The sequence below is a fragment of the Macaca mulatta genome, chromosome 11 (genome assembly GCF_049350105.2).
Source record: "Macaca mulatta isolate MMU2019108-1 chromosome 11, T2T-MMU8v2.0, whole genome shotgun sequence".
Taxonomy (NCBI): Eukaryota; Metazoa; Chordata; class Mammalia; order Primates; family Cercopithecidae; genus Macaca; species Macaca mulatta.
The window spans coordinates 117,539,516-117,552,429 of NC_133416.1; the positions used below are offsets into that span (position 1 = coordinate 117,539,516).

General features: G+C 47.4%; 1 protein-coding gene and 1 pseudogene across 11 annotated transcripts in view; both read right to left on the bottom strand.

Moving 5' to 3' along the window:
• Positions 1–375: 375 nt before the first annotated feature.
• Positions 376–1,366, bottom strand: LOC107001013 (uncharacterized; annotated as a pseudogene).
• An 872-nt stretch (positions 1,367–2,238) lies between these two features.
• ANAPC7 (anaphase promoting complex subunit 7) overlaps positions 2,239–12,914 on the bottom strand; it is a 29,367-nt gene continuing 18,691 nt past the window's right edge. For 10 of the 11 annotated variants that reach the window (XM_077955068.1, XM_001106734.5, XM_077955072.1 and 7 more), the window contains 5 exons: positions 12,507–12,624; positions 10,934–11,130; positions 6,609–6,833; positions 4,824–4,974; positions 2,239–3,093 (listed from right to left, as the gene is read on the bottom strand). In XM_077955068.1, the coding sequence (XP_077811194.1) occupies positions 2,904–3,093; positions 4,824–4,974; positions 6,609–6,833; positions 10,934–11,130; positions 12,507–12,624 (881 nt within the window). In that variant the 3' untranslated portion in view covers positions 2,239–2,903. The remainder of the gene's footprint in view (positions 3,094–4,823; positions 4,975–6,608; positions 6,834–10,933; positions 11,131–12,506; positions 12,625–12,914) is intronic. The other variant, XM_077955063.1, reaches the window with a different exon arrangement.

A 12,914-nucleotide genomic window follows, 5' to 3' on the forward strand; every position in this document is an offset into this window, starting at 1 on the left:
CCAATAAAAGTTTGGTGCTGGGCCTGGGAACCTGCATCAGAGACGCATGCTCTAGTTTGCGGATTGCAGATTTGGGCAAAAGCTGGCCTCATTTCGAGGAATTCAGAGGCAGGAGTGTGGCCCCCAAGCTGTGGCTGCAGGGAGAGCTCCTGCCATCAGCCATGAGTAGGGTACACACCTATCAGGTTCCTGGAGCCCAGCAGGGGTTGAAAAGTGAAAAATGAAAGGTCTCACTGAAGGGCAAGGCTCACCCCGACTCTGGAGCCTGCCTCCCTGCTTGGCTAAGGGTCCTTCAGGGACAAGAGGGCTCCAGGAGGACAGAACCACCCCCAGCTCCCCAGGGAGGCCTGGCCAGCTGGCATTCCCCCTGTGAGGATGTCGCAAAGGGTGACACGCTGAACGCCACACGGGCTCATTTAGTCCTCACCCTAGGAGGCAGGGGAGGCAGCAGGGGCTGCATAGCTAACTGCCCCAGCAGCCCATGGGTTCTGAGGGTGCTTTTCAGACCCAGGTGGTCTCTGAACAATCTGGAAGGTAAAGAAATGACTCAGTTAAAACATCCCCATACTGGCATGTGGGACTCCAGAACCCAGAAAGAACTTGTGGTGACTGGGAATTTGGGGGCTGTCCTTGGTCAGGGGCCTGGTCTCCTGGCAGGTGGCTCGGCAGGAGAGGCACAGGGCTGAGCAGCCTGGTTCTGTCCCTGCCTCCTGGAGCTCCCTGCCCTTGAGGTTTTGGGTTAGTGAGAGTGACGGTGGCAGTGCCAAGAGACAGCTTCAGCCCCCTCCGAGCACCACTCTTTGATGCGGACCAAGTGTTTTCTCAATCCCGTGTGAGGTGGTTTCAGCTTCAGCCACCTCTTCCAACCTGGCTGTCACCTTGCGGCTGGAGCTGCAGGGAGAGGATCCGTCCTGGGATGTGCTGGGCCGGAAGAGCCAAGATAGCACAGGGACTCTCAGCAGAGCCGAGGGGCATGTCAAGGAAGGGGACGGTGGGAGGGTGCCAGCTGAGGACGATGCATGGGGCCTGGGCTCTGGGACCCTGATCCAGTGGATGTGAGTGTGGTGGCGAGCTTGCCATGCAGAGATGAGACTGCGTGGTGGGGCTGGGCTTCCTCCTAGAGTCAGGGGAAAGGCAAAGAGGCTTCGCCTCTCCTCTCTCATCACAGTAATGACAGGTCCTGGAGCTGAGGAAGCCCATGAGGTGAGGCTGCATCCGGGAGAGCATGTCTAGGCCAAGGGGCAGGCAGCTTCTTCTCCTGGCCGCACACTCACCTGGTGTGACCCCACTATCTGTGGGGCTTTTTTTTTTAAACACTGTCTCTGTCGCCCAGGTTGGAGTGCAGTGCAGATCCTGGTTCACTGCAACCTCCACCTCCTGGGTTTAAGCGATTCTCCTGCCTCAGTCTCCTGAGTATTGAGTAGCTGGGATCATAGGTGTGTACCACCACGGCCAGCTAATTTTTGTATTTTTAATAGAGAAGGGGTTTTGCCATGTTGGCCAGGCTGGTCTCAAACTCCTGGTCTCAAGTGATCCGCCTGCCTCGGCCTCCCAAAGTGATGGGATTACAGGTAAGCACACCCCGCCTTATATGTCTCTTCAGAGGTGGCTCAGATCAAGTGATGTTGTGCAGGCTTTGGGTTTTAGACCGACTCACAGAAACTTTTTGCCCATTTTAAATTGCAGTTATCAGATGTTCTGAGCTCATTAACTACTGTACACTTACAGTTTTTACATTTTAGGATACGACTTTCTATTGACATCTAATTTATATTTTGCAGCACCTTGGACTAAGTTTTGAATTTGGGATTAGCTGTGACACCCACCCCCCACCTCCGATTAATTGTATACTCAGAGCCATCGCAACTTAAGACACAAGGGAGAGGGTGTGGGAAGAAACTCCCAGCCCCAGAGCTCAGGGTATGACACTCAAGCTGACCAGTGACAGACTGCTGGAACCAGACCCCAATCTCCCAGCTGCAGCGAAAGAGCCAGGCAGACTCAGCTGAAATCTGGTCAAAGACTCTCAGGCTCCAGGGAAATTTACCTATCCAATATGCAAACAGATGAACCAGCTCAGGGTTCCTGAGCTTTCCAACCCTCCTGGCTCCCAACACTAGGGGAAGAAAGTCTATTTTTGGCAAATACTTCTGGGGCTGAATCAATGCATTCTGAGTAAGACAAAAATACTAAGAGTCTATTTTAAAAAGGGCTTCCATTCTGATCACCCCAACACCATGACTGTACAAACCAGTTTTATTAGGGAACTGCCCCAGGTGCATCTCTGTTCATGCTCTCATCACACCTGTTTCTCAGATCAGCCCAGGCTCGGAGGGAAGTTACCAGCTAAGCAAAGAGGAAAACTGTTCTGCAAAATAGCAACTGTCAGCTTAAGGCATTACTAACATTGCAGAAGGAAGCAAGATTACTAGGGACGTCTGGATAGCCCAGGACAGTGACTTCTGGGAACAGGAAGCTCCCTAGGGCCAGATCGTGCTGCCATCCAACTTGGGAGATGACACTATCGTGCTGGGATGGTGGGTAACTCTTTCAAACCCATCCATGTCACAGAACACTGTCTATTCCTTGAGCTTTTGGATTCAGAAATTAGTTATATAAAAAGTACTCTTGGCCCAGAAGCCCCAACATGTGTGTGGGTCTTGGGGCACTCCCTCAATCCTCCCTGGCTGGAGCAGGGGAGGATGGAGATACATGGAAGGTTGGTCAGGCTCTGTTTTAGAAATGAAGTCACGACTAGGAATCGGGAGCGAGGGGGGCAGAGACCCCTGCTGCAATCACATGCTGAATCATTGTCCTCCTGAGAGCAGGCTCCTACGGTTCCTTCAGTCCACGGAAGTGCTCAGAGCAGGGCAGGCCAGTGCGGCCATGGAGCTGCCGCCCCCTCATTGCATGCCGAACCACTGCTCCTGGTCAGCCCACTGGGCCGCCTCACTGTCGCTGCCCTCCAGGTCCCCTTCTTCCCCACTCCCTTCCATGTCGTCCACATCCTCCTCCTGAGTGGCATCCGTGGGACTCTCCTCCTTCTCCATCTTCTGCATCCCCTCTAGAGACTTCTGGTCATTGGGGTCCAAACTAGGGGACAACAAAACAAAGGAGACGCCTGAATCTCTGCCTTGCTCTTGCTGGCTGATTCGTCATCTCCCTGGCCCGGCAGTGAAATGACTACACAGTCCCAGAGAATGTGCTAAAGCCTGGGCTCGCAACTCAGGCTTCCAAGGCTGGGTTGAGGGAGTCCACCACCAGAAGTGCAAAAAGGAGTCTTTTCCTAATTTTTAGAATGCTCAATTTGAGTTTTTCTCCACAAATTTCTTAAATTTTTTCATACCTATTACCCCTAGCATGCTGCTAGAGGCAGCTACCAGATAACACAAATGAAAAAGTGGCAAACAAACATTAACAGGTAAATTCAAATGTAATTCCCAGAAAGTTGGGTTTTTGAGCTACAGGGTTACAAAAAATAGGAATTTCTCTGAGTATAGGTGTCCCATGTTCTTATGATGTAATTAAACATATCAGTATTTCAGGAGCCAACCAAAAACATCACGCTGTACCATGGAACAGACTTGTAAACACCTAGGTTAGACCCCAGGACCCAAGGCTACCTCTACCCAAGCATTTGCATTTAGCAGCTGAGTGTCAGTACATATGCCACCCCCACCCCAAAGTTCAGAGCCTCTAGAACATTCATTTATTTGCCTCCTAAGCAATCTTTCCTCTTGCCTTGGTGACCATCACCCAAGCCAGCAGGTGTCCCACCCCTAGCAAACTCCACCTCTAATGGAAGTCTGGTATTTTATTTTCTCACTTGCTTCTGGGATTCTAAAAAGCAACTAAAACCCACGTTGGCACCCTGTTTCTACCGATACAAATGCGGACCGATCTGTAACATCTCCTCATCTCCTGGTTGAAGCCTTCCACATCCTGTACTCTGAAGCTGTCACCCAAACCCAGGGGTCTTGCCCTCTGGACTCCCATCTTCCCTTCTACAGACTGCTATGAAAGCCCTTAGCACGTGGTATGGTCAGTCTGCATGTCTGAGACTGACAGCTCCCGAAACATAGCATCTCCAGTCGTCACTGAGATCCTAGGGACACAAGTGGTGCTTAACTGTGCGCTGAACAACTGAATGTGATCAGACTCTATATTAAAGACAGCCCTTCACCATAACCTTACAGACACACAGACAACCCTCAAAGAAACCACTTCTGTATTAAACAGTAAGAATACCACTATTTATTTAGTATTTACTATGTACCAGGCACAGGGCTAAGAGCTTTACATGAAATAATCATTTAACCCTCATTCGATCATTTAATATCTAATAAGGTAGCTAGATATAAACAAGGAAATGTGTTAGTAACTTGCCCAAGATCACAGGTGGTGAAGGTAGTATTCAAAACTTCAGACCTCAAGTTCTTAATGACTACAGTAGATAGAAACATGGGAAAGTACTTACAATACTTTGATTTGAAAAAGAATATAAAATATATACTAGGTACAACCCTATAAAAATATGTGTGGGCAAGGACAGAAGATGAGCTATACAAATGAACACAGATGTTATAGTGGTGTGGGATGGTTATGAGTGAAACAGTTCTCTAATGTTGTTAATATATTTTAAGAAAAATTTTTAGAAGTCATGAATCCACAAATAACTCCTCTACCATTACTATTATTATTCTGCTTTCAACCATGGACACAAAGTGTGTGTGTGTTTCCATAACTCCATAACTCCTGTGACGCAGCTCACTGCCTCCTCTACCCTCCTCAGTGGCCTTCCCCCAAGGGAGGCTAGTGCCTACCTTAGTGCTATACTATACTGGTCCATTGCCTCCTGATACTCATTGACAGCTACAAGGAAATCTCCTAGGATCCGATGCAGGACACAGTCACTCTGATTAGCCAGTGCGTTCCTCAGCAAAGCAATTCCATCTTCATATTTCTGTTCTCTGCCTGGTGGAATAAAAAAGACCCTCACTGTCCTACTTGAACATTTTGAAAATATATTCCCATCTTAAGTCACGTACAAAAAAAACACAACTACCATTCTGACAATCTCTTTGCAGACATCCTCAAGATAACACTGGTGCAACACAAAGCGAGGGCAAGCACACCTGATGTCCTATTCAGTTAAGAAATCTGCAGTTTGAATTACAATGTTTTAAATGGGCTCTTAACTTTATTTTTTTTATTTTATTTTATTTTTTTTGAGACGGAGTCTTGCTCTGTCACCCAGGCTGGAGCGCAGTGGCCGGATCTCAGCTCACTGAAAGCTCCGCCTCCCGGGTTTACGCCATTCTCCTGCCTCAGCCTCCGAGTAGCTGGGACTACAGGCGCCCGCCACCGCGCCCGGCTAGTTTTTTGTATTTTTAGTAGAGACGGGGTTTCACCGTGTTAGCCAGGATGGTCTCGATCTCCTGACCTCATGATCTGCCCGCCTCGGCCTCCCAAAGTGCTGGGATTACAGGCTTGAGCCACTGCGCCCGGCCTTAATGGGCTCTTAACTTTAAAAAGCCAAATTGCATTTGCCAACTAGCCCAAATTCAATGAACCAAACTATGAGTTCATCATAAATCAGGACTGAAAAAAAAAAAAAAACAGGGCCAAATGAGAAGTCATAAAATAATTCAGATAGCACCAAACAGTTCAAACTGGCTAAAACCAGTTAGTTAGATTCAGCTCAAACTAATTCAGGACAACTCAAACCAGATAACAGTGAGCCAAGGCTGGACGCAGCGGCTCACGCCTGTAATCCCACCACTTTGGGAGGCCGAGATGGGTGGATCACGAGGTCAGGAGTTCGAAACCAGCCTGGCCAATATGGTGAAACCCTGTCTCTACTAAAAAAAAAAGAAAAAAAATTAGCTGGGTGTGGTAGTGCATGGCTGTAGACCCAGCTACTCAGGAGGCTGAGGCAGAAAAATCGCTTGAACCTGGGAGGCGGAAGTTGCTGTGGGCTGAGATTGCACCACTGCACTCCAGCCTGGGTGATAGAGCGAGAGGTCGTCTCAAAAAAAAAAAAAAAGAAAAAAAAAAAAAAAAAAAAAAAAGGCCGGGCGCGGTGGCTCAAGCCTGTAATCCCAGCACTTTGGGAGGCCGAGGCGGGCGGATCACAAGGTCAGGAGATCGAGACCACAGTGAAACCCCGTCTCTACTAAAAATACAAAAAATTAGCCGGGCGCGGTGGCGGGCGCCTGTAGTCCTAGCTACTCAGGAGGCTGAGGCAGGAGAATGGCGTGAACCCAGGAGGCGGAGCTTGCAGTGAGCCGAGATCGCACCACTGCACTCCAGCCTGGGCAACAGCGTGAGACTCCGTCTCAAAAAAAAAAAAAAATAATAATAAAAAATAAAAAAAAAGTGAGCCAAACAGATACCAACCAATTATAGGTGGCTACAGCCAAGCCAAGCAGGTCTAAGCCAGCTACATTTGGTTGGGCTAAATATAAACCAATCCAAGCAGGCTCAGACCTGCTGCAAAACACACACACCTGTCTGGTCATCTGTAACTAGCTGGGACAAGGGTGTCCAATGAGGTCAGGTTTCATAAAAATTAATGATGAATAGGGCAGAAAATAACACACACTTACTAAGCAGTTCTGCTTTTTTCACCACAGCCTTAATGTAATCTGGCCTTTGGGTCAGGGCTTTATCTAATAACGTTTTGGCTTTCTCCTGTGTCACTGGGTCTTCAAGACAAACGGTGGCTAAAAGGGTAAGGGTCTGTGCATTTGCTCCCAGAGTTTTGTAAACGTTGTTAGCCATTACCATTGCTTCTCGAATACTGTTGGAGGCTAAGTAACACTCGATAAGACCTGAAAAAAGTAAAACACATTAAGACATTCAATGCCATTACCACTTCAACCCATGCTTCCACTCTGACAGCTCTCCAAATTGCTAACCTTCAAAGTTTCAGACGAACGGCAGGCCAGGGGAAACTGATGGTGGGATTAGACAGGCAAGTGTGTTGATGGAATAGCTAAGAAGTGCTCTTCCCCAGAGCACTTGATGGATGTGGAAAAAGACTGCCTTCAAAGGCACCTTCAGTTTAGGGAAGGAAACAAGCACATGTAAGGAACTCACAGCATGTGAGCACCCCATCTGACCGCTGGAAGAATAAATGTGACACTAATGATTACTTTGTCATATGGCCAAGAGATCAAAGTAGTGAGAGATGATGTTCCCAAAAAAACCCAAGGTTTTGCTGCCTCTTAACAAGCTGTTATTCTCCAGCTGCATTCGGTCACCTGCAGGGCTAGGTTTAAGATGGAAGGCTCCTAGGGTCTTTTTTTTTGAGATGGAGTTTCGCTTTTGTTGCCCAGGCTGGAGTGCAATGGCACCATCTCCACTCACTGCAACCTCCGCCTCCCGGGTTCAAGTGATTCTCCTCCCTCAGCCTCCCGGGTAGCTGGGATTACAGGCATGCGCCACCATGCCCGGCTAGTTTTGTATTTTTAGTAGAGACGGGGTTTCTCCATGTTGGTCAGGCTGGTCGCGAACTCCTGACCTCAGGTGATCCGCCTAGCTTGGCCTCCCAAAGTGCTGGGATTACAGGTATGAGCCACCGTGCCTGGCCTGGCTCCTAGAGTCTTTAAGTGAATTTCCAGTTTGACAAATAAAGGACTTATTGTCAAGCAACCTAGGGAGAAAGACTCTTTTATTTGAAACATAACAGCTGTCTCAAAAGGCACTTGCTGAGGGCTTCCCTAAACTAGATCAAGAATACTTTATCAGGTGCACCAAACAGACTGGAACTGGCAGCCCTTGCCTCTTTCCACACCCACAGCGAGATGTCCTATGAGGAGGCCACCTTGAGAAGAGTCAACTCTCAACTCTTCACGCCAAGAAGTTGAGGAGAACAGAGGAATAACTTTTTGGCACAAAGCGCTCATCAAAACAAAAAAACAGCTTAAACCCCAAACCCACACAATCCTTGGCAGATTTTCTCTGCATACTCCTCCACCCTAGCAGCATTTATAACATTCATGCACACCCTTCCACACACTACGGTTACTTAACCAGAAATTATCTAACTCTTTTTTTTTTTTTTAAGAAACAGTCTTGCTCTGTCATCCAGGCTGGAGTGCAGTGGTGATATCTCAGCTCACTGCAACCCATGTCTCCTGGGTTCAAGCGATTCTCCTGCCTCAGCCTCCCAAGTAGCTGGGACTACAGGTGTGTGCCACCACGCATGGCTAAATTTTTTTCTATTTTTAGTAGAGATGGTATTTCGCCACGTTGGCCAGGCTGGTCTCGAACTCCTGACCTCAGCTGATCCACTGGCCTCGGCCTCCCAAAGTGCTGGGATTACAGGCGTGAGCCACCACACCTGGCCAACTACCTAACTCTTAATCCATGCTGGATTCCACACACAGTTGTTTGCAATTACTTATTGAATAGTTTTAATTCCCTGCTAAAGCCCTACTGGAGCTTAAGAAGAAAACAGAATGCACTTGCCTAACCTAAACCTCTACCAGCAAAAGAAGGAAGCTCCCACTGGAAACTGTAAGAAACCTCAAAGGGTGTAGTCAGAGTTGCCCTGACCCAAATCTCCAAATGGCAGCTTAAGAAGCCTCACTGGCCAACTGGGAAACATCTGCTGTCCAAATATTAGAGGACAGGCTATTCAACTGCATCCCTGATCTCTGGTGAAATAAGCATGCAGTATAATGGAATTAACATGGTAACAGCAGCTGGGAAGATAGGGAAGTTACAGTTTCAGGATCAAGAAGTTAATCTGAAATCAATGGCTAGTTTGCTGGAGCTTCTTTAAAAACAAAGACAATCCTCTTTCCCCCCAACAAATCCAGAGGCATAGCTCTCTGGCTATATAAGCAGATCTGTTCTCTTTCCCAACATCCAAATTTTATTTCTCAAATTTGAACTCATCTTCCTGTTAAGAGCAAATCACTCCTAGACTCCTGGGTATATTTTTAAGTGCTTATAAAAATATGTTTTGGAGGAACTGCATCTTGTAAGATCTATTTTAATGTCTGTGGCTGAGTCACCAAACGTTGCTGAAGCTGGCACAGGTCCTTTGAACTCCTAGGGTCAGTTCACATGAACTTAAAATATTACGTAACAAAACAAAGTTGGGCCCCGATTGTGCCCACTCTGGAGGTCACAATGAACAGACCCATTCCCACAGCCAACACTATCATACGGATGTGGAGTTATCCCATGAGTACTAACTCTGGCCCAAGGTAAGATGGCCACAAAAAAGAATAGGCCTAACAGGCCATGTACAGTGGCTCATGCCTGTAATCCCAGCACCTTAGGAGGCCGAGGTGGGCAGATCACTTGAGCCCAGGAGTTTGGGACCAGCCTGGCTAACATGGCGCAACCCCGCCTCTACTAAAAATACAAAAATTAGCTGGGTGTGGTGGTGCACGCCTGTAATCCCAGCTACTCAGGAGGCTGAGGCAGGAGAATCACTTAAATCCAGGAAGCAGATGTTGCAGTGAGCTGAGATTGCATGGCTGCACTCCAGCCTGGGCGACAGAGTGAGATTCTATCTCAAATAAAAATAAAAAAAATAGGCCGGTTGGGGTGGCTCATGCCTGTAATCCCAGCACTTTGGGAGGCTGAGGCAGGGAGATCATGAGGTCAGGAGTTCGAGACCAGCCTAGCCAACATGGTGAAACCTCATCTCACTAAAAAATACAAAAATTAGCCAGGTGTGGTGGTGGGCGCCTGTAATCCCAGCTACTTGAGAGGCTGAGGCAGGAGAATCGTTTGAACCTGGAAGGTGGAGGCTGCAGTGAGCCAAGATCATGCCATTGCACTCTAGCCTGGGCAACAGGGTAAGGCTCTGTCTCAAAAAAAAAACAAGGCCTGGGCATAGTGGCTCATGCCTGTAATCCCAGCACTTTGGGAGGCCGAGGTGGGCAGATCACGAGGTCAGGAGATTGAGACCAGCCTGGCTAGCACAGTGAAACCCTATCTCTACTAAAACTACAAAAAATTAGCCGGGTGTGGTGGCTGGGAGTCTGTGGTCCCACATGCTCAGGAGGCTGAGGCAGGAGAATGGCATTAACCCGGGAGGTGGAGCTTGCAGTGAGCCAAGATTGTGCCACTGCACTCCAGCCTGGGCAACAAAGTGAGACTCTGTCTCGGAAAAAAAAAAAAAAAGGAATTAAAAAAAAAAATAGGCAAACTAAGTGATCTCGCATGGTGCCTGACACAGAGAGATTCATATTAATGAGTATGCCACATTGGATGGGGGCGAGGGGTGGGAGGACAAAAAAAAAACCCCATCCCAACTCTCCCCTCACCAAAAACCAGAAAAAAAAAATCAGAAAAAATGGATTCTGAAAGTACAGGGTGACAAATCCATTGAAAGCCCTAAATAAATGTAAAATGCCTAGTGCAGTGGTTCCCAAACTTGTCTGCACATTGGTAACACCTGGGGACCTCCAGAAATGTCAATGTCTATTCCCAACTCCATATATTTCCATCTACATTGGAGAGATGCAACATCAGGATTTGAAAAGCTTCCCCAGATGATTTTTTTTTTTTGGGAGGGAGTCTCACTCTGTTGCCAGGCTGCAGTGCAGTGGTGTGATCTCAGTTCACTGAAACCTCTGCCTCCCAGGTTCAAGCAATTCTCCTGCCTCAGCCTCCCAAGTAGCTGGGACTACAGGCGTGCACCACCATGCCTAGCTAATTTTTGTATTTTTAGTAGATGCGGGGTTTCACCACGTTGGCCAGGATGGTCTCAATCTCTTGACCTCGTGATCCGCCCGGTCTCAGACTCCCAAAGTGCTGAGATTACAGGCATGAGCCACCACATCCGGCCAGCTTCCCCAGATTATTCTAACAGAGTTTGGGAAGTGCTGGCCTAATGAAACCTTCCGTCTGAGGACTGTTGCCACACCCACAGATTCATACCATTCACCTGTGTTTTCTATCTTACCTTCATAACAATCTAAGCGACAAGGTGCGAGCCGTATGGCCTCCCGAAAGTGGATTATTGCTTCTTGGACTCTGCCCATGTTCCTAAGTGCTGCTCCCTTAAGTAGCAAAGCTTGAACACTATTACTGTTCAGCTGAATGGCCTTGGCTCCTAAATAGAGGGCCCGTGAGTAGCGTTTGCTATAGAAGCTGTGACAGCTGGAGACAACAAAAAAACAACAAAAAAACCCCAGAAGTTATTTAAGAGAAGACTACAAAGAAACTTCATCCAAAAATCATATTGAAGGCCCTGAACATAATCCTTATTCCAAACCACACTTACAGTTTTAACCTATGATATTAGTAGAAAAGCAAAACAAACCAAAAAATCCACTAAATATTTATTTTTAAGGGGAAATCTTGATACAGAAGGGACAAATTATGAAAAAGAACCTATGATCTAGATATTAGTTATTAGCAGAGAGGCATTAGGAGAATTTGTAAAGCCAGGTTAATAACAAAGGAGCATCTTCTGGCCCCATCACTGATGGCTCAGTACTAAGCACAACGCATTCACCAACTCAGTTAATGCTTAACCCTAGAAGGAGAGGTTATTAGCCCATTTTCCAAATGAGAATACAGACCTAGATAGATAAATAATGCATCCAGAGTCATAAACCATGATTTGAATCCAGGACTGATTATCCTTTTAAAAATATATACATATACTTATATGTGTGTGTGTGTGTGTATATATATATATAGAGAGAGAGAGAGAGAGAGAGAGAGACAGAGAGAGAGAGAGAGAGAGAGAGAGAGAGAGATTGAGAGAGAGAGAGTCTTGCTACACTGCCCAGGCTGGTCTCAAACTCCTGGCCTCAAGTAATTACCTCTTTTAATTTTATTTATTTATTTCTGAGACAAAAACTCACTCTGCTACCCATCTGGAATGCAGTGGCACGATCTTGGCTCACTGCAACCTCTGACTCCTGGGTTCAAGCGATTCTCCTGTCTCAGCCTCCCGAGTAGCTGGGATTACAGGCGTGCGCCACCATGCCCGACTTTTTTTTTTTTTTTTTAGATGGAGTCTTGCTCTGTCACCTAGGCTGGAGTGAAATGGTGTGATCTTGGCTCACTGCAACCTCTGCCTCCCAGATTCAAGCAATTCTCCTGCCTCAGCCTCCCAAGTAGCTGGGATTACAGATGCCTACCACCGTACCTGGCTAATTTTTGTATTTTTAGTAGAGATGGGGTTTCATCATGTTGGTCAGGATAGTTTCAAACTCCTGACCTCAAGCGATCCACCCACCTTGGCCTCCCAAAGTGCTGGGATTACAGGCGTGAGCCACCGCACACAACTTTTGTATTTTTAGTAGAGACGGGTTTTGCCACGATGGCCAGGCTCGTCTCGAACTCCTGGCCTCAAGCAATCCGCCTGTCTCAGTCTCCCAAAGTGTTGAGATTACAGGCATGAGCCATCATGCCTGGCCAGGCGATTACCTCTTAAACCTGAGCTTTCAATTTATATTCTCTTCAGGAGCAACCACAATCTCTTAATCTACTGACAACTGGGGAGAAAGAAGGCATAATCATACCCAGAAACCACCCACGGTTCTGCATGCTGATCAGAGATATTGAAAAGGCGGCATCCAAGGTTCTCAACATCCTCCAGCCGCCCTTCTCGTGCCAATAGGTAGCCATATACATCCATTCCTAGAAAAGGAGGACACAGAAGAGGTGTTTTAAGCAGAGAAGCAGGGGTCCCACATACAGGAGTAGCACCCAATATCAGACCCCATGTTGAGGCCCCAGCTCCTGCAGGGGCTAAGCCCTTTACACCATCACAGGCTCCTCCCACTACTATTTCCAGTTTCCTACAAAGTGACTATTAAAATGCAAAACCCAGGCCAGGAGCAGGGGCTCACACCTGTAATCCCAGCACTTTAGGAAGTCAAGGCAGGTGGATCATGAGGTCAGGAGATCAGGACCATCCTGGCTAACAC